Here is a 21,084-nt window from a genome sequence, read left to right as displayed (position 1 = left end):
GCTGTCATATCCCGTGGGAGAACAGAAAAGTGAGTCAGTTGGTAACCTTAACACAAGGGGTAGGATTCCACTTTGATCTAAAAGCAGCTGCATTTTTTTTTTGGGACAATTCTTAGCAACTTGCAAAAGTGAGCACACTATATTTACTGAGCCATCCAAGGTACTGCCTGGCACAGTCAACTGATGGGTGAGTCATAGGTTAAGCAGGAAGCATTGCAGTAGAACAATCTACTTGCAATTTCCCTTCAAGGAACAGAAACCAGTAAAGTAGATAAGTACGCATCCAAGAACATAGTGACCTTTTTTTTTTAAGTAATGGTATAAACAAAACCCTTCATTTTTGATTTTCCTCCTTTTTTGCCAGAAGGTCTAAAGTGTGACCCCGAGTGGTACAAATCTTTTCCTAAAGTGATGTGAAAGAGCAAATGTTTCTCTCTTCCAATTTGAAAAGTTAGTGCCAAATAATAGCAATTGCAAAATCTTTGCGTTACCAATGGGCGTTTACACATTGATAAAAGCAAAATACTGCAGATGCTGGAAATCTGAAACAAAAGCAAATAGCTGGAAAAACTCAGGTCTGACCACATCTGTGGAGTGGAAGACAGTTAACGTTTCGAGTCCATATGACTCATCAGAGAAATAGAAATGAGGTGAAATATAAGCTGTTTAAGGGGGGGATGGGGACAGGAGGAACTGGCAATCTCTCCTTTGCCTCCACCTATCACTGGCTCTCTATCCAGCTCCAGGCTTGATTTTTATTGTGAGGGTTGAAATAGAATACTTAGCAATATGTGTTTATCAATAGGTGTTGACACGTTCTTGTCCATCAAGCTTGATTTATTGAGCGTTAAATGGGTTGGAGCATCTTTTAATTTTATGCCATTTTAATATAATTACCATTTTTTCTGCAACTTTTGACTTTGGTATCTGGAGCAACATGCCCTGGTGCGTTTCATCATACAACTACAAAAGCTCTTCACCTTTTTAATATGAAAGGGGGCAACACTATTTTAAATTCAACTGCTTTCTAGTGTCTGAAATAAAGGCTCACTTAATATTGCTCAATGCGCATTGAAGCATATCAAATTCTTACAAAGGATACAGGAAGGACCTTTCCCCTGCCTGTGGAGGAGGTAGGGGAATGCTATATCCAGGGGGACACAGTCTCAGATTAAAGGGTAGGCCATTTAGGACTGGGATCAGGAGGAATTTCTTCACTTGAGGGTGGTAAATCTTTGAAATCCTCTACCCCAGAGGGCTGTGGAGGCTCAATCATTGTGTATGTCTAAGACAGGGATTTATAGGTAATTAAGATGTCGAGGGATATGGGGATGGTGCGGAGAAAATGGCACTGAGATAGAAGATCGGCCATGATGTAGTTGAATGGCAGAGCAGGCTTGAGGGGCTGAATGGCCACCTTCACCTATCTCCTGTGTTCCTATGTTCTATCTTTGAGTGACCAAGCATATTGTATACCTACAAGAATAGTTCTTTCATGTGAAGAAACACGGCAATGAATGACAACATTCCTTGCAACACAACTAACACAGGTTAAACTCCCTTGCTTTTCAAATAGTTCCATAGCATTTTGAAACCTTGTCTGGCCTGAAGTGGATGTTAACATCTTGGTCAAATGACCGCTGGTGGTGATTTTCTGAATTTTTCAGATTTTGGATGCACAAAAGCTTAACACTACATTTGTACCTTAAGCCTCCAGTTTAAAACTGAAACAAATAAATGACTTATTGAACTCTTCCATGAAACCTTTCTCACTATTCCTGTCTTTTTCTTCATTTGTGGTTTTATGAGATGTGGATGTTGCTGGCAAGGGTTTTCTATATCGCTACACCCATGCTGGGCATAGGCAGGATAAGGAAAGGTTTGTTTGTTGCCCTTCCCTAATTCCCCTTGAACCGAGGGCTTGCTAGGCCATTTCAGAGGGCAGTTAAGAGTCAACCACATTGCTGTGGATCTGGAGTCACACGTAGGCCAGACCAGGTAAGGATGGCAGATTTTCCTTCCCTAAAGGACATTTGTCATAACCATCTGGCTGACCTATTGACAATCGCTTCCTGGTCACTATAACTCCAAATTTTATTAATTGAGTTTAAATTCCACCAGCTGTCAATGGTGAGATTCGAACCCATGTCCCCAGAGCATTAGCCTGGGCCTCTGGATTACTAGTCAAGTGACATTGCCATCTTCCTGAATTCCCGGTTTAGAAACATTGCTGATAAGAAAGCTTATAATGAGTCAAAGTATGTCATAACTCTTTTGGAGAGTATGTGACACTTCCACTATCAGTGATGCTTTGATGACCTTAAGGGTTGAATATTTATACACTGCCCTTGGCTTTACACAAAGTGACAGGCTCAGTTATATGCTCCAAGTTCTAGGTTTTGAACACACACCCTTGTAACCCAGGCAAGAGTGCTATCACTGATAAGGCTGACTCCATTCTTTTCTGGATCCATACCTAATCTTCAGGCCCTGATGAATTTAAATCCATTATTTGCAGATAGGCATCATCACAGCGTATTGATCCTGTTAAAGCACAAACTAGATTTGATCCAAATACCTCTTGGCCTCATCCTGTATTAAGATTGACAGGATGAATTGAAATTGGAGACTTGAGTTTAAAGCCCAGCTTTTGCACATAACCTGTTAATGCAAGTGCGCATACCCGAGGTGTTAAAGTGAGCTCGTTGCTGGACTGCTGTTAGCAAATGAATAAAGACAAGTGATCCTGCAAATGTAAATTGGCTGCGGTTTTACCCGCATCTGTCCACAATGTAAGGCTGTTGACATACATTTATTCATTGACTAGCGTGAGTCTCCAGTTTATTTTCAACAAGTAGTGGTAGATTGTGCAATTAACTTGTGCTGTTGTGTTCTGGTCACTTTATCCAGGAAGAGGTTTTGTCCTGCAACATTTTCTGATGAAATTTGTATTAAACGCTTTAATTAAGCACACGAACAGTGTGGGGAGAGGGTAGATCACACACACAACCATGGTAGTTGTTAAATGTGTGGTGGCACTTGTCGTCCAACCCAACAATTGGCTGCCCTACCCCAACCTTTCCTTATTCTGCCTATGCCCAGGATGGGTGTAGCGATATTGAAAACCCATAACAAAAGCAAAAATACCTGGAAAAACTCAGCAGGTCTGGCAGCATCTGCGGAGAGGAACACAGTTAACGTTTCGAGTCCGAATGACCCTTCAACAGAAGTAAGTAAAAATAGAAGAGAGGTGAAATATAAGCTGGTTTAAGGGGGGGTGGGACAAGTAGAGATGGATAGAGGACCTGTGATAGGTGGAGATAACCAAAAGATGTCACAATGTCATAGAAAACCCATGCTGTGGCACAATGCTGGCCCACTGGCAGAGCAGTGAAGGGCTGAAGTCAAGGAAGGCCTGAGCTCAAGTTGGTTCCTCCGAGTACTGGGTCAAATTGTAGGATAGTAGTTTATTTCTTTGCACTCAACAGGTATCTCCCCCTGCCTTTTCCACCCAGCTGCATAACCTTTGCTCGGGGTCCATTTATCTTTGAGGAAAAAATACGTGTACTAAAATTCTGGATTGGCAAACTATCCGAAGCTATTTTATCAAACCCTCGGCTTCTTAACTTTGAGCTGAATATTGGAAATTAAAACCAATAAAACCATGACAATTCTACTACAAACAGAAATCCCCTTCACTTCAAGGTAGACCTAAAATTTCAGAATACCGCTTGATTTTCTATGCACGGAAAGTAAGTCAACGTGGTTGTTTTGGGTGAATTGACTTGAGCTGTTTAGTCTATGATGGTGATGTTGCACCAGCCATGTTGCATTAAAATGAATTTCTAATTGAAACAATTGGGTTTGGCCAGATGCCTGCTGCAGTGCATTTTGCCTGTCAGTTCAGTCACCAGTTCGCAATGAAAAACAAAATCCTGGGGAAAAACTCGGCAGGTCTGACAGCATCTGTGGAGAGAAAAACGGTGAACGTTTAGAGTCTGTATGACTCGTCAGAGCTGAAGAAGGGTCATATGGACTCGAACCATCAACTCTGCTTTACTCTCCTCAGATGTTGTCAGACCCGCTGAGTTTTTCCCCAGCGTTTTCTGTTTCTCTTTCAGATTTCCAGCGTCCGCAGTATTTTGCTTCTCAGTTCACAATGCCTGTCTATATGTCATACCCCAGTTTTGTAATGAGTGGCGTTTTGAATGATCAGTAATTACAATTAATGAAAACTGGATCTTCACTGTGGCTTCATGATTCCAAAACCCATCAGCTTTTCCATCAGTGGTTCTTTTGAGTGCCGGATCCTAGCTATACTTTTAGATGTTATTACGACTTCTGCTTTATGCTATGTTAAATTTTGAATATAGACAATGAACTGTGGTGAGGAAAACCAGCCATGTAAAAATTCACCTTGGGTCAATAACAAATACATAAAAACATCCCATCAACATCCTGAGGGTTACCACTGACCAGAAACTGAACTGGGCCAGCCATATAAATACTGTGGCTACAAGAGCAGGTCAGAGGCTGGGAATTCTGCAGAGAGTATCTCACCACCTGACTCCCCAAAGTCTGTCCACCATCTATAAGGCACACACGTCAGCAGTGTGATGGAACACTCTGGATGAATGCAGTTCCAACAATAATTAAGCTTGGTGCCACCCAAGGCAAAACAGCCTGCTTGATTGGCACCCCATCTCACCACATTTCATTATAGTGTGCTAATCTCAAACCCTCTGCCATTGACACACAGTGGCAGCAGTGTACCATCTACAAGACGCATAGTGACTCACCAAGGCTCCTTCAACAGCACCTTCTAAACCCGCAACCTCTACCATCTAGAAGGACTAGGTCAGCGGGTGCATGGGAGCTCCGCCACCTACAAGTTCCCCTCCAAGCCACACACCTATCTGACTTGGAAATATATTACTGTTCCGTCACTGCTGTCGGGTCAAAATCCTGAACTCCCTCCTTAACAGCACTGTGGGTGTACCTGAAGCAGTTCAAGAAGGTGGCTCACCACCACCTTCTCGAGGGCAATTGAGGCATGGACAATAAATGTTGGCCCAGCCAGCAACACCCACATCCATGCACGATTCAATAAAAACAAGTTGATCTCCAACCCTATTGGGCAGGCAATAGATTCCAGTCCAGATCACATTCACCCTGCATGTGCACCCATTGTACAATCTGGCAACTCCTTTCAGAGGCTTGTCTTTCTAGCGAAACTAAGAACCACTTAACATTCCTCCTGTAGTCACTGATCTGGCAGGGCTGCATCTGAAATGAAATGCCTGTGGGCTCTTAACCTTTTTAATATAGTTGTGATGGTAGGCTCAACTGTTCAGTTTTTTAATAAATCTATTAGCTGTGATTTTGGTGTATTCTGCAGCAAGGGGAGCAATGTATGCTAGAGCAAGCTTAACACATTTCTGGCGACTGAGTGAAAATTCAGCCGTCAGTAAGCCAAAAATTCCTCCTCTACCTCGTAAGGGTTCTGTGAGGTTTTTGTCCCTAGTTAACAGGGTGAATGTAACTTTTAGTAATCCTGAACCCTGTATTTAAATTTGAAATTGAGCTATATTGTAGGTAAACACAGCATTGTGTCAGTGGTGGAAAATTCCGCTTGCCTGATCTTAAAGCTTGCTTTAACTTTTTTTTTTTGTTTCGATCACTCGTTTCAACCTAGTCTATTGTGACAAGTGATTTGCTTTTTATGATGAATAGGAAAATGCTGGAAATACTTCCAAGGCAGAAGCATCTATAGAGTTAACCTTTTCAGTTTGGTGAATTCCTGTCAGAACGCACTGATACAACTTCAACCGAAACAATTCTATTTATCTCTACAGGTGCTCCCTAACCCGCGTTTTTCTGTACATTTCCAGCATCTACAGTATTTTGTGCTTTTTTTTTCATTGGTGTGTCCCTAGAATTAACAGGAGTTCCTGAATTAATTCCCTCAGCAAGATAACATTGGCCCAGCGTTTGTGGACTCTGCTCTCTGTAACAATGATCTGTATCTGGGTGGCCCATTATTTTTATTTTTTGAATGGGGAAACCTAATTCCCAGCTACCGCAGAACATTATGGATCCCTTTTTTTTATATAATAATGTAAAATAAAAACCGTAAATGCTTGAAATAGTTCAAGTCGGGAGTTGGACCTGGAGATAGAAACAGACAGTGTTTCAGGTTGGTGGCCTTTATCAGAACTGTTCTGACAGGGTCATCGACCTGTTTGCTAACTCTGTCCTTTACTCCACAGATGCTGCCAGGCCTGCTGAGGGTTTCCAGCATTTTGTTTAGTTTAGATTTCCATGGTAATTTGCCTTTGTACTGTGGGCCGCCTCTTTATATTCTAGCGTGGCACCTGTACATAGGCTTGCAACCCTCAGGGAACTAATTTCAAGGATGCTGCTAAAAACCTTGTGATTTTTACTTTCTCTCTCTCTCTCCTGGGGCCTGTTCAAGTTACAAATGTATTGGAGGGGGGTGGTGAAAGGTTGTCCCTTGCCTGATTGGATAATTCACTTCCCTCTTTCCAGTTGGTACAGGTGCCACCATTGATGTGTCAGGAAAGCAGTGGCGGGAGCATGGGTTGATAGTGCGATCACATGATAGAACCCATTCCAATCAAATTTGGCAACTCTACCTGTACCTGCTGGCTGATGGATAGTGAAGGGGGAAATCGAAGCAGCCTCCAGCCCTGGGGGGGTGGGGGAGAAGAGTGCTGGTTCAAGGGGAAAGGAGGATTAAAATGGAAGAAATTGCGGAGCACTAATGCCCTACATGTTGTATAAATGGATAGCCCTGAATTGTTAACCCTGGGCGTTATTTGCTAGAGATCGATTTGTGGTCTCTCCAAGCATCTTTTCCACATGAAATAAACTGACTGCATTTAACATTGGCACAATGAGCAGACAAATGCACCATTTCAAGTTACGTATTGACCCACCCTCTGAAAACCTACCAAAATTGACACATTTGTGTCTTCATGGCTGCTTCAAATAGGGGCATTCAAATGGTTGCGATCAACTGTAAATGGGTTGTTGTTGACTTTGAACGCATTTGTTGAACACATTATCTCAACTAATCAGGATTTGCTGCTAAATGAAATGTTTCATGAAGTTGTTAATTGAAACGTCTGATTCACATAAAAGGCCTGTGACACCAGGGGGTGCTTGATAGTGGAACTCTGAAACACTCGAAACTGGAGACTAGGTCAAGTGAATATTTCAAAACACAGAACTAAAGGCAGGTTGTTGGAAATTGGGATTCAGATCACAATCTAGTTGAATGGTAATGCAGGCTGAATGGCCTTTACCCTTCTATGGGATTTTTTTCTAAATAAATGAGTAAAAACCCTTTTCGCTTCATGTGGTTAAGATGACTCTGCTCAATTTTGATCAATTCCCAAATAATTGACACTTTAATGACAGATCGCTTGAGAATTCCCAAATCTTCCGATTGTTCCGACTCTGATCGGACAAAAATAAACCACCCACTTTTGGGCCAATCTTCCAGTGGAGGATCCAAAAAACTCTCAGCTCAGGGAGCCTTGGAGGGAGTAGCAGAGAGAATCTGTGCAGAAGTCACGTTCCTTTTCACAGCACTAGGTGCCGTATTCTACTAAGATTTTGTGTCCCGAAATGCTGGTGATTGTATGAGTGCATATGTAGGTGGTGTGTGGGGATGGTGGAGTTGGGTGGTGGGGGCTTGTCAGTTGGTAGTCAGGGTGTTAAGGGACAGGGGGAATGGTATAGTTACCTAGGAGTTGGACTAGGATTCTTCTAACATTTCCTAAGCAATTATTCGGGTAAGTCAGAAGTGTCTGACTTTTTTTTGGGAAGGTCTTGGAGAGCAGGGAGTTGTCCATCGCAAGTTCAAACTTCCCGGGCAATTTCCATTGAGTCATTGCATTGGGATTTCCCAAGGTCCAGTGGTACATCTTTGGTGGGTGTTGGGGGTGGGAGCAAAAACACGTCTGTCCTCCAACGAGCTGGAGGCTGGAAGATCTGGGCCATGCTTTTATGCTGAGCACCATTGCAACTAAAGTCCAGCATTTACATATTAACATAGTAACTGGTTTGGTTTGCCTGGATTCAGAGTGGCGAATATGTAGCTGAACAATATGGTCTCGCCAATAAGAGTAATAAAAATCTGCGCACGCAAAGCACAGGAATAATCAACAATATCACTCGGCAATCTCTCCACAATTAATGGTGCAATTATTGTGAAGTCCTTTTAATATCTTAGTTTACTAATTCTGTAACGAATGTTTCAAGCTGCCCATTGGGGGATTTAAGGGTTCCTGTTGCATTTTGACTAGCTGTCAAACAGCCGTGGGATTTATGAGTAACTTTGGTTGCGTTTCCATGTTGCAGAAGACGTTTAAAGCATCTCAGTTGCTAAAATATTAAAAGCTGGGATTTAAAGGCACGTTGGCTAGTAGAAAATGGCTTTGTGAAAAGCATTTGGGCAGATGTGTTTGAATTTTGGCAGAGCTTTTGATGACCTGTAGGTGATTGATTTTACAACATTGTGGACCACAGTGTAGGTGGGGGGAGTGCTTCTGAAGTAGAACATGTAATAGTGCCAATGGGTAGGCAGGCACTAATCTGATTCATGCGTAAAAGACGGAACAAGCCCAGGGAATGATAAGCCAATTAGCTTCCATTTGGGACAGGAAAGATAATTGTTTTTCTATTACACCTTTTTAAGGATTCTAAACTGGAAAATATAGCCTGCTTGGAATCCAAAAGGGGTTTGTTTGACCAATCTTAAGTGAGTTTCTTTGAAGTTACAGTAAAAGTAATACAGTCCTCGAAGGTACCTCAAGCTTGTGACTGAAGTTAGGATAAGTCTAGAGCCAGGGAACACAGTCTCAGAATAAGCAGCAGGCCATTTAGGATCAGATGAGGAGGAATTTCTTCACTCAGAGAGTGGTGAATCTTAGTCCTTTGAGCCTGCTCCACTATTCAATGAGATCATGGCTGACCTTTTACTTCAACACCATTTTGCTGCACTACCTCTGCATCCCTTGATGTTTTTAATATGTAAAAAATCTATCTATCTCAGCCTTGAACATACTCGATGATCGAGCCTCCACAGCCCTCGGGCCGAGAATTCGAAAGATTCACCACTCTCTGAAGAAATTCCTCCTCATCTTTGGTTCTAAACAGCATGCCCCATTTTCTAAGACTCTGTTCCCTGGTTCTAGACTCACTAGGCAAGAGAAACATCCTTCCTGCATCTACCCTGTTGAGCCCTTAAGAATTTTGTATGTTTTGAATGAGATCACCCCTTGTTCTTCTAAACTCCAGAGAATAAAGGCCCAGTCTAATTAATCTTTCCTCATAGGACAATCCTTCCTTCCCAAGAATTTGATTTAGTAAACTTCATTCTATGACAAGTATATCTTTCCTTAGTTAAGGAGACCAAAACTGTACACAATACTCCTGGTGTAGTCTCACCAAGACTCTCTACAATTGCAGTAAGACATCATTGCTCCTGTACTCAAATCATCTCGTAATAAAGGCCAACATACCATTTGCTGCCTTAATTGCCTGCTTCACCTGCATGTTAGCTTTCAGTAACTCATGATCAAGGACACTCAATTCCCTTTGAAATTCAATACTTGCCAGTGTGTCTCCGTTTAAGAAACCCTGCTTGTCCTACCAAAGTGGATAACCTTAGATATCTCCATTTGTGTATTCCATCTGTCAAATGTTTGCCCACTTGCTTCGCCTCCTCAAATCCCCTGAGGCATCTTTGCATCCTCCTCGCAACTCTCACTTCCTGCTAATTCGTGCCTTCAAACTTGGAAATATTATGTTTAACCCATACATCCAAATAATTGATGTGTATGTGAATAGCTTGGACCCAAGCACTGATCCTTGTGGTACCCCACTAGTCACAGTCCGCCAACCTAAAAATGACCCATTTACTCCTGTTTTCTGTCTTTTAAAATTCATTCATGGGATGTGGGCTTCGCTGGCTGGGCCAGCATTTATTGCCCACCCCTAGTTGCCCTTGAGGTGATGGTGGTGGTATAGGTACACCCACAGTGCTGTTAGGGAGGGAGTTCCAGGATTTTTGACCCAGCGACACTGAAGAAACGGTGATTATATTTCCAAGTCAGGATGGTGAGTGACTTGGAGGGGAACTTCCAGGTGGTGGTGTTCCCATGTGTCTGCTGCCCTTGTCCTTCTAGGTGGTAGCGGTTGTGGGTTTGGAAGATGCTATTGAAGGAGCCTTGGTGAATTCCTGCAGTGCATCTTGTAGATGGTACACACTGCTGCTGCTACTATGCATCAGTGTGGAGGGAGTGAATGTTTGCGGGTGTGGTGCCAATCAAGTGGGCTGCTTTGTCCTGGACAGTGTCAGGCTCCTTGTGTTGTGGGAGCTGCACTCATCCAGGCAAGTGGGAAGTATTCTATCACACTCCTGATTTGTGCCTTGGTGGATGGTGGACAAGCTTTGGAGAGTCGGGAGGTATTACATGTCGCAGGATTCCTAGCCTCTAACCTGCTGTTGTAGCCACAGTATTCATGTGGTTAGTCCAGTTCAGTTTGTGGTCAATGGTAACCCCCCAGGATGTTGATAGTGGGGGATTCAGTGATGGTAACATCAAGGGGCAATGGTTGGATTCTCTCTTGGAGATGGCCGTCTATTCACCAGTCCTCAATCCATTCCAGTATATTAACCCCAACCCCATGTGCTCTAATTCTGTTACTAACCTCTTGGTAAGGGCCTTATCAAAAGCTTTGAGAATCTAAATAGACCACATCCACCAGTTCCCCCTTATCTATTCTGCTAGGTGCATCCTCAAAACTCCAACAGATTTGTTAAACATCATTTCCTTTTCATAAATCCATGTTGACTTTGGCCAAATCTACAATTTCTAAGTGTCCTGTTATCACATCCTTTACTATGGACTCTAGCATTTTCCTTACTAGTGATGTCGGGCTAGCAGGTCTGTAGTTCCCTGTTTTGTTTTCCCCCTCCCTCATTTATTAAATAGTGGGGTTCCACTTACCACCTCCCAATCTGCAGGAACCATTCCAGAGGCTATAGAATTTTGAAAGATGACCATCTAGTATCCTGATTTTGATATCGTGCTGTTGCTTCTTTGCCCCTCAGTCAGAATCCTAAAAGTCCCTCCTTAATCACATCACTGTATTTGCTGGTCTACATTGTCTCCAGTCCTATAACCTTCAGACTCCACTCCTCCAATTCTCGCCTCCTGCACATCCCTGATTTTTTTTTAAACTTGCTTTCAGTTGCCTGGGCCCAAAACCAGCCTACATATTGTTACTGTCCTGTTGGATTTACTTCCAAATGGATTTGTCTGAACAAGGCCGTAAAGTTTGTAATGGGCCTTCCATCCGGATTCGCATAGGACTGCAGTACGACATCTGTTCAGGTCCTAAATTAGATTTCTGCTCCGAAATACAGGTTCTTGCAAAACAAAAAGAATTTGACCTAAATGCAAGTCCCCAGGTCGTTTCTAAGCACTACGCAAATTAATTGCTCCCTCCGCCACTGACGCACAGTGACAGCAGTGTGTACCATCCACAAGATGCACTGCAGGAATTCACCAAGGCTCCTTCAACAGCACCTTCCAAACCCACGACCACTACCATCTAGAAGGACAAGGGCAGCAGATAGATGGGGACACCACCACCTGGAAGTTCCCCTCCAAGTCACTCACCATCCTGACTTGGAAATATATCGCCGTTCCTTCACTGTCACTGGGTCAAAATCCTGGAACTCCCTCCCTATAACAGCACTGTGGGTGTACCTACACCACAGGGACTGCAGCAGTTCGAGAAGGCAGCTCACCACCACCTTCTCAAGGGCAATAAATGCTGGCCCAGCCAGTGAATGAATAATAATAAAAAAAAAGCAAGTACAGCCATTTGTGTAAGCAAAAATAACAGCTCATCAAGAATATTTTTATGGGAAATTGAGGAAGGCTGACTAACCAGAGCAGGGTGAAATCCTGCCAATAGCATTGTGAATTGTCTGTCGTCAATTAGAACCTTTTTTAATTGAAGAGAACTCATTATTCTATATTGCACTGAAGTGTGAACCTAATTTGAAAGACCAATCAGTAGTTTGATTATTGTGAGCTACGCATGTTGCCAACTGAATTGGACTGAGGGATCTAAAATTCAACTGGAGCTCTTAGTCTGCAAAGTAAGACTTTGATTCTGGAACTGCAGTTGAGCTAAAATGCCAAATGCAGGACTACAGTGTTCAAAGTATAGAAAGCGAGTTTGTTTGGCTTGCAATTGCTGGACTTGGGAGCTGTCAGCTTGGAATGGTGTCTTGAGGAATGAGTTGCTGCCAATGGTGCAAGCAGCAGACCGATGAGATGAATTCGCTTTGACACGTCGTTTTCCAAGCCATGAATTTTATAGGCTGTGAAATAAAAGCCACATGACTAAGGTATGGTTTTGGGTATTCTTTTCATTAAGCATAGGAAAGCAAAACATGGACTTGATCAAAACTGAAGTGCAGACCTGCACGAGCTGTCGGGTTAATTCGACATTTGAACAAGGCCGCACTTCAGTAATCTTGGCCTCGAATCTCCCAGCGATGAGCCATCTGCAAATCGCTTTGCAAAACGCCATTTTAGGTGTAAAACGGTGGGATCGCAGGACAAGATTTTGGGGTCGTTAGCTCAAAGGCCACAGTGGTGTGCAACGGAGACTCTGGCCAGGAAAATCCTTGGATCGAGGCCCCATGATGCATGTATTGATTCTCACCCTGCCCTTCGTTGCCAACTCTGTTCATTGGGAGGCATAGGCAGCCTCAGTGTCTGCCTGGAGCATGTCTTTTTTTTCCCCCTCTTGACCCCATGCTTGACAGGGTCACATCAATGTTGCAACATGATGCCCTTGTCTCTCATTAGGCCCAGTGAGTAAGGTAAAATTTTTACAATAGTTTAAATTTTGAAAACTGTTTTTCTTGTATGTTTAACTTTAATTATTAAAGGTTACGATCCTGTTGTCTTGTTTTATTGGGCACTGGCCAACCGCTGCCCTGCCTCCCACCTCACTCAACTCTGGTACCACTCACCCCAAATTTTCACTGTGGGGTCACACCCACTCCACTCGAGCATTAAAATGGGATCTCACCAAGGGGAAGCATTGGTGTCAAATCATCTTCATTCCTCTTAAAATATGCTTAATGCAACAAGGTCTTGCTTTGAGAATGGAGCCATTTCCTTGGTGAGTCTTATTTCACCTCTTCAAAATCCAATTGTGTTTCAGTTGGTCCGATATTGGTGCAAGTGAATGACTCCTGAGCAAACTAGTGTTTGAACTAATTGGGAAGAACATTAGACCTTGAAGTGGAATTAATCTCTGATTCAATGTCTCTGTATGGATTTTCTGTTCTGGAAGGTGTTGTAAAATTAGTTAACTCGAGCGATCCTAAGCATACATTGGCTTATTCTGTTTTCTCCACTTCCCTAGCCCATGCAGATGGACAGAATATTCTATAGATGGGATGTAATGTTTTAACACTGATCTCGTTAAATAGAGAATGGACATGATCTAGGGAGTGCTATAATTTGCAAATCCTTGGCCTGATTTGAGGTGTGCACTGGAGTTGATCCACTAGCTGTTTGCAGTGTAATTGCTTGGATGATACTGACTGTGGATAGGGGCACTATGTAACGTGCGCTCTCCTGTTGCTCTGACTGTCCTGTAACTCACAAGAAGCTACGCCTGGTAGGATTATATCAGAGCCGGTGTACCCGGCAGTCCCAACTCCTAATTGTGTGCAATGAAGGCCGAAAATACTCTGCAGGTCCGACAATATCTGTGAAGAGAGAAACAGTTGACCTTTTGAGTCAAATGAATTTTCAGATGTTCAGGGCACCAACCTAAAACATTAACTCTGTTTGTTTCTCTCTCTCTCTCTCTCTGCACAAATGCTGTCGAACCCTGCTAAGGTGTTTCCAGCATTTTCTGTCCTTATTTCAGATTTCCAGCATCCGCAGTATTTATTTTGCTTGTCTCCATTGTCTCAATTTCCCTGCACACTATAGACTGTGCGCGAGCAGGAAGGGGAAGTGGGGATTGTACATTCACACTTCATTTCCTAAAACAGCACAACGTGCATGTTTTTAACTTTTTTGATTAAATATACATCTTTTTTGAAAGTTGCAGGGGGATTTCTGACTTCGGTGACTAACAATTATAATAACAGCAACTGCAGGCTTGAACTGTCCCCAACACGTTTTGGACCACTCGACCCTGATTATATTGCACAGAATATAAAGCTAAGGGATGATTGTGATTTCTATTTTCTGAAAGTTTTCTGAAACCCATGTTAACGTTACTATTTGCCCTGAGCTAAGGGGCATATAATTTAACACTTTTTAAAAAAAAAAAGTTAACATTTAAATATCCAGCACTCAGTTATCTGACTGTTCCTTTTTTTTTTAATCCATTTTGCAGCCGGTTGGTTTTGTTACATTTGACAGTCGAGCTGGAGCAGAAGCAGCAAAGAATGCGTTAAATGTAAGTACAAAGTAATATGAAGACCTGTCTTAATGTATCCATTGAGTAATCTAGCAGAAAGACACTGTACACCTATCCCTTTCCCATTCTGGTGAAACCTCCTGAGCTAGAAGCCAAATCGTCCCTCTTCTCAAAAGAGGTAGTGTTGCTATTTCCCTAAAGAGTGATAATTCAATGCTGTGAGTTTGCTTCAATATTCACTTGTTCCTCCTTTCTTCCCATCCTCAGTTTTGTATTTATATAGCACTTTTTTATTTTTAGCATAATAAAACATTGTGGTGTGTTTACCCCCCCACACCACCCGCCAACCCCCACGAAATATCTTGATTAGAAAGACGCTTGCATAAACTGCATCAGCAATTTGCTACAGTGGCCGTTTAGCAGATGGTTTTCTAGCTCCTTCTGTAAGAGCTCTTGTGCGTTTATAGTAGATCCAGCGATTTTTAAGCATGGAGTCGGACCCAGTGTCTTGACAACCTCCCAGCTCCAACGCAATCTTGATTTTTAAACGCTTTGCAAAGCTCCGAGCCAGTTGTTGTGGAAATTTTCCATTGCTCTCTTCCCATGCCCGTTTTTAAGATTGTGTCACCATTATCATTCTTCTTACAGAAGGTAAGGCACAACTCTAGCTCTTTCATTTAAAATACCTAACCTACGTGGCTGAATTATACAGGGTGCTGTGCCTCTCCCCAACCCCCAACAGTTAAAGTGGCGGGGGGGTGCCCGCTGGCGCCCGCCCAGGGGAAGAATGGCTGCCCTGTAGTCGCCAGTTAGCCATTCGTAGGCTGGAGGTCAGGTTTCTGCCCCGTTAACAGGAAGTCCTGCTTCAGTGCTGCCAGCCAATGCCCGCACCACCGGTCGAAGTGGTGGCCACTGCCAGTGTTGCAACCGGGTGACGATGTGAGCGGCAATGGATTGTAACTTTTTAAGCATTTTGGGAGTCAGCTGGAGGGAAAGGGGAGGAAGAGATAGGGGACAGGGTTGAGGTCTTGAGGGGGAGGACAACCTGGGTGGGGCTGCACCTTTTATTTGGGGCCTAAGAGGCCCATTAAGTGGGGACCCCCCCCAGCCCCTGCCCACCACCAGCCTGCGCAGGGAAGGCTTCCTGGCTGGCTGCTTGGCATGGGGCCCCTCCTGATGCTGGTTAAGTGCCACCAGCGGCCGGATTGGCCCACTGGCAGGCAGGTTGCCTGATGCCAGCCCTGCCACCGGTATGATTGCCGTACGGGAAGGTTGCAGGAGGGCAGGCCACCCGCTGGATTTAACATGCCCTCCTTTGAACCCTGCCAGGGGCAGTGTTAAATCCAGCCCAGGGTTAAGTGTGTTCCCATCTTCAATGGGGAACATTCATTGTGTTGGATCTGTCTAAATGTCTAACAGGAAATGGATAGTGATCTGCCTGTTAATATCCTTCAACTAAGTTTTTTTTGGATGTGCCCACCATCTCTTTCCCTTTTTCTCTGCCCCCTCTACCCCTCGACCATAGAGCCCCTATAAGGGCATTCTCAATTGATCCCAATAGGAAGCGTGCGGTATCAAATCAGCCAGTGCTCCAAGTCTTTAAATGAACGTTCCATAATGCAGGGTGCCCAGCGCCAATTTAATTAACGTCACCCTGAGCTTTGGTGGGGCCTCGAGAGGATCTAGCAGGTGTTAGAAGCTGAACAGATAACCATGTTCAGACACTGCTTGCGTTTTTCTTTGACTAATGCTGACATATTGGCAGTGGAAGTTGACAAATTACTTCCTTCAGGCCCTTCTGATTGCTTGCCAGGTCCAGTATGGCTGATGGATTACGATGCAGATTATTGCTTTAACTGTTGTTGAATTTGCCTACGTTTAAGCTCAGTTCCCCATGAAAGATATGCAACACTGTTGTGGCTGCCTTTTTGAAATTGGGGACTTGCCCAACATGCTCGAAATATCTAATTGGTATGAAGACCTTCCAATGGTAGAACGATACAGCTCAGGAGGAAGCCATCTGGTCTACTATGCCTGTGATGACTCTTTGGATAAGTCTTCCAAACAACCTCACTCCATTTTTTTTTGTATCCCAGATGCCAGCAAGTATCTATCCAATTTCCTCTAACGATGTTATTGAGTCTGCTTCCCACCCTATAGGCTGCGCAGGCCAGATCGTAACTTGCTGCATAAATCTTTTCCCTGTTCGGTCACCTCTGGACCTTTTTATTTGTATTTTCTATTCATTCATGGGATGTGGGTGTCAGCATTTATTACCCATCGCTAGCTACCCTCTTGTTCAGAGGGCAGCTAAGAGTCAACCACATTGCTGTGGGTCTGGAGTCACATGTAGGCCAGACCAGGACAGCAGATTTCCTTCCCTAAAGGACATTAGTGAACCAGATGGGTTTCTACAACAACCAACAATGGCTTCATGGCCATCATTAGCCTTTTAATTCCAGATTGTTGTTGAATTCAAATTCCACTATCAGCTGTGGTGGAATTCGAACCCAGGTCCCCAGAGCATTACCCTGAGTCTCTGGATTACTAGTCCAGTGACAATACCACTGCGCCATTGCCTCCCCAATCTGTATTGCCTGAGTTCCAACCCCCCGTCCACTGGAAGCAGTTTCCCCTTATTCACTACATCAAAGTTCTCCCTAGCTTTGAACAGCTATCAAATCTACCATATTAATGTTCGAAGGAGAACAATCCCTGCTTCTATATTCTCTCCGCCTAATGGGAGTTCTCCATCCCTGACACTGTCTGGTAAATGTCTGTACCTTCTCTAAGGCCTTAACATCCTTCCTGAAATGCGATGCCCAAAATTGTCTGCAACACCCAATCTGAGACCTAACGGGAGTTTTATAACCATGTAAGGTCAGGTTTTTTTTTCTCGAAAGCTTTAGTTAGCGCATTCTCCAGCAAGGGTTCTTAATCTTCCTTCTGTCTTTTAAATTTTTCATTGCTTCCTTCCTTTTGCTCGCTGATGTTCTAGCTTGCCTTTCTGATCTGAATCACGAGGCGTGCACAAATCACTTGAGTGCTAACACGTTTACTGTTCCTGTGCTGGAAAAAAAAAGACACAGCGCCATCTGCGCAACTTGTTTTTTTTGGTCCAGTGGCTTCTGAGTGCTGTTCAAGCCAATTCGTGGGCAAGGCCCTTAGAAATGGGATAGTAATAGCCGTTGGGTAGTACAGAACTTGAGAAATGCTGGAAAAGAGACTCTTTTGGTCGAAGCTTTTCATCTTGCACTCATGAGGACAGTTTGCACGAAAATTGCGAATTGTCCTGATGAGTGCAAGACTAAAAGCTTCAACAAAAAAAGTCTCTTTTCCAACAATTCTCAAATGGATAGTGTTGGCTTTCTCCCTTGGTGGCCTGTTAGACTTCCTGCCATCTTGCAGGTTGGAATGAGCAAGGGCAAAATTCCCTTTTGCACCTGATTTCTGATTCCATTACTGGAGGCTTAACTATTGGGCATGTCCAATTTTGTCTGCTCCCTCTGAAACACCTTGGCACATTTTTTGTTATATTAATGGTGCTTTATAAATGCAAGTTGCTAACTGAATTAATGAAACTGTCTTGATGGATCATGTCCTAATGCCCACCTGGGTTATACCATGTTAGCTTATCCAAATGCAGAGTACTCTAGCCCCTGGAAGACCCTGACTGTAATTGACCCTGAATATTGCTGGTCTCTAGCCTCTAACTTTGCCACCAGGCAACTGCTGCTAATACCATCCACGGAGAATAAATCTGAATGTACTACCAGCAATCAAAAGTCTTGTGGAGGCTTGCCCTGTTGATGTCTGCTTGTACGATATGAGGCTGACCATTTTAAAAAAAGATTTTGGTATTGCTAAATGTAATGGATCTTATTTTGGGAAGCCACTTAAGAGGCTTATGGCCTAGATAGTCATCCAATACTGACAGTTTCTTTTGAGTTATCGAGAGCACCTGGTTGAAACCATTAACCTGGAACAGACTCATTCCCGACCTTGAGTTTAAACCAGGCTGGTTTTCAATGGTGTCGCTTTGAAATAATATTTACGTTGTTTGCCTACTTGAGTTTGTCCCCTTGAATAGTTATGGTAATTGGGAGACATGTTGGCCAGTTTGGAGAGAAATGCAAGCTAATCCCTTTTATTGTCACATTGTTGTATAATTCCCCTGCTGGAGAATTTGGAGGTATTTCAGGTGGGGGATGATTCCTGACACTTGCATTGCAGCCCCCTGCACCCCCTGTGCTGGATCACCGCCAGCCTAAATGTGATTGGGTGGCACCTTTTCTATTAAGGATGGAACCAGGTCTGTACTGCTTCATCACCATTTAGACATGGTGAGCTTCAAGCCGCTACTGCAGCAGATCCTCTGTTTGCTTCATGATTCAGAACCATTTTAGTTTTGTCAAGTGTTTAGGCTCTGGCTTTTTAAGAAATGCAGCTTCCCTCAGTGCTAGAAGCCTAGTGTTCCTAAAAAATTTTTGTTTTGGAGTCTGCAGTCTTTCCTTGGGAATCTTTGTTGCTGTCGCGATTAAAGTTGGGGGCTCTTGCGAAAGAAGCAGATACCGTGTAAATATCTAACACTCTCTGAACAAGTGTTCCACTTTGCCAGCTGTTTTGCCAAGTGGAAAATTCATTGAAGCGACATTGCTGCTTCTATGCCCTGGAAGATTGGCACAGTAAAGCTGTATATTCTAGGTACAGCAATTCAGTGTATTGTTTGTCCTTTCATGGCTTTGCATCTTCCTAGTAACCTTTTTGAGATCTCCACGCATTCCCATTTTAGTTGCCTTGCCATTGGCAGCTGTACTGTCGTCTGCCACCGCCCCCAACCTATAATATTTCCTCCTTCAACCTCCACTGCTCTACCTCTTGAGATGCCCTTTTAAAATCTATCTCTTTGACCAAGTTTTTGGTCATCTGGCCTAATCTCCTTATGGCTCTGTGTGAAACATTGGCTTAACGCTTCTGTGTAATGGCCAAACATCTCGAAGCACATGTTAAAGGTGCTATGTAAATAGTTGTGGTAGTCCTCGTCAAAGATATTCTACTGACAGCAGGAGATTCTCTACCTCAATTGTTGAATCTAGAGTTGGACCTTAAAATGGGTCTTCCTGTCCTTGGCCTATAATTTTGTAGGCCATCAACCATTGAATTCTAATGCAAAGTGGAAATTTGTAATGCCACGCCACTGATTTACAAACCTTTGAATCAGTGTTACAATATGATGCTTTTGGAGGGATTACCTGTTTGTTTACAGTGCATCTGGAAATTAGTCAGACAGGCCTTTGGCTAATGTAGAATTACCTTGTCCCTATCAAGCTGCTAATCAAACTGCTAATCAAACTCCTCCATTTTCATTTTGGACAATCTGTTGCGTTTTGCATACTACTCTTGAATTCAGCCTTTGTTTTAATTTTGTGCAGACGTTCGTTTCTGTAGTAAATTGGTCACTAATGTGCATCTTTCTGACCTGCATGCAAGTGGGTCACGTAGTTAAAGGTTGCTCTAGCTGCCTTCTACCTACTCTCTGTGCATCATCATTTGAATTCCAACTAATACTTAAAGCAGCCATGCTTTCCCCTTATTAACCCCTTCACAGGTCAAATTCAGCACGCATCCCTGAGAACTGTCTTGGCTGTATATTTTCCCTCCCAAGTCGTACTACCTTTTTTTCTCATGTTTAAGTGCGGCATGTTCGTAAAACTGTCTGTGCGCTTTGCTCCAATTGTGACTCTTGAATTCAAGTATTCTCTTGTTTTGGCCGATCCTGTGAGACCCTGCCAAGTGATCTTCTCATGTCTCCACCCCCTTTTCCAACTTGGATTGAGTTCCTGGAGTCAAAATGAACCAGCAACAGTTTGGTGTCAGCATCCATAGAATTCTGTGTCCAAGCCACTCCCCACTTCCATCTAGACAAGGCAGTTGTTTGGCGTTCGTCCTGTCCTGTGCACACCTGCAATTCCAGGTGGAGAAACTGATCCATCATCAGACTGTTCAGTGGTGAGATAATGGCTTGATTTGAATTTCAGAGTTTTGTCCGAAATTACTACGTCCATTTCTCAGCTGATTCATGATCCCAACTCCCAGCTTGTTTGAAACAGAATGTTGATTTTTTTAAAAGCTTTGCTGAAGTTGTGGGCAAGATCCATTTTTGAGTGCCATCCCCATATGGGAAAAACCAGCCTAGGTGTGAAGAGTTTGCAAGGTTTGCTTTGCAGAACTTTGCCTTTTGTAGAAATGGGGTAGGACCTCTCCCTATCAAGAATTGGCAAGACTGAATTTCGCATCACTTGCTGGGGGTTCTCACCAACTCTGGAAGCTGGTTTGGCTCTGCAGCGATTGCAATGTGTAACTTGCCTAAAGCACCTAACTGGGTCATCTGTGTACTCCATCCAAGTTGCTTCAGTGGCTTTAGAACATGTTGCCTGAAATGCTGTAGCTCTTCGAGGGAATGATTGTTCCTCAGTAAGATTTTGCTTTTGTAGTTAAGTCTTTCAGTGTCTTTGAGTGGTAAACGTCTATAATTTTATAACTTGAGTTTTGAGTCCTAGCATTTAAATTCCCAAAACTCTG

The 21,084-nt window shown here is 43.4% G+C and overlaps 1 protein-coding gene across 3 annotated transcripts in view; it reads left to right on the top strand.

Annotated features, from left to right (window-relative positions):
• The window catches only part of LOC144670086 (RNA-binding protein, mRNA-processing factor 2a), a 96,175-nt gene that overhangs the window by 40,937 nt on the left and 34,154 nt on the right, over window positions 1–21,084 (top strand). For all 3 annotated transcript variants that reach the window (XR_013573820.1, XM_078532493.1, XM_078532492.1), the window contains exon 4: window positions 14,479–14,541. Coding sequence is in view for 2 of the 3 variants with exons in the window: in XM_078532493.1 (XP_078388619.1) it covers window positions 14,479–14,541 (63 nt within the window). In the remaining variant the exon portion in view is untranslated. The remainder of the gene's footprint in view (window positions 1–14,478; window positions 14,542–21,084) is intronic.

Source organism: Cetorhinus maximus, chromosome 30, assembly GCF_964194155.1.
Source record: "Cetorhinus maximus chromosome 30, sCetMax3.hap1.1, whole genome shotgun sequence".
In the NCBI taxonomy this organism is placed as follows: Eukaryota; Metazoa; Chordata; class Chondrichthyes; order Lamniformes; family Cetorhinidae; genus Cetorhinus; species Cetorhinus maximus.
Note: the sequence above shows the minus strand (reverse complement) of the source record. Positions and strands in the feature narration are given on the sequence as shown.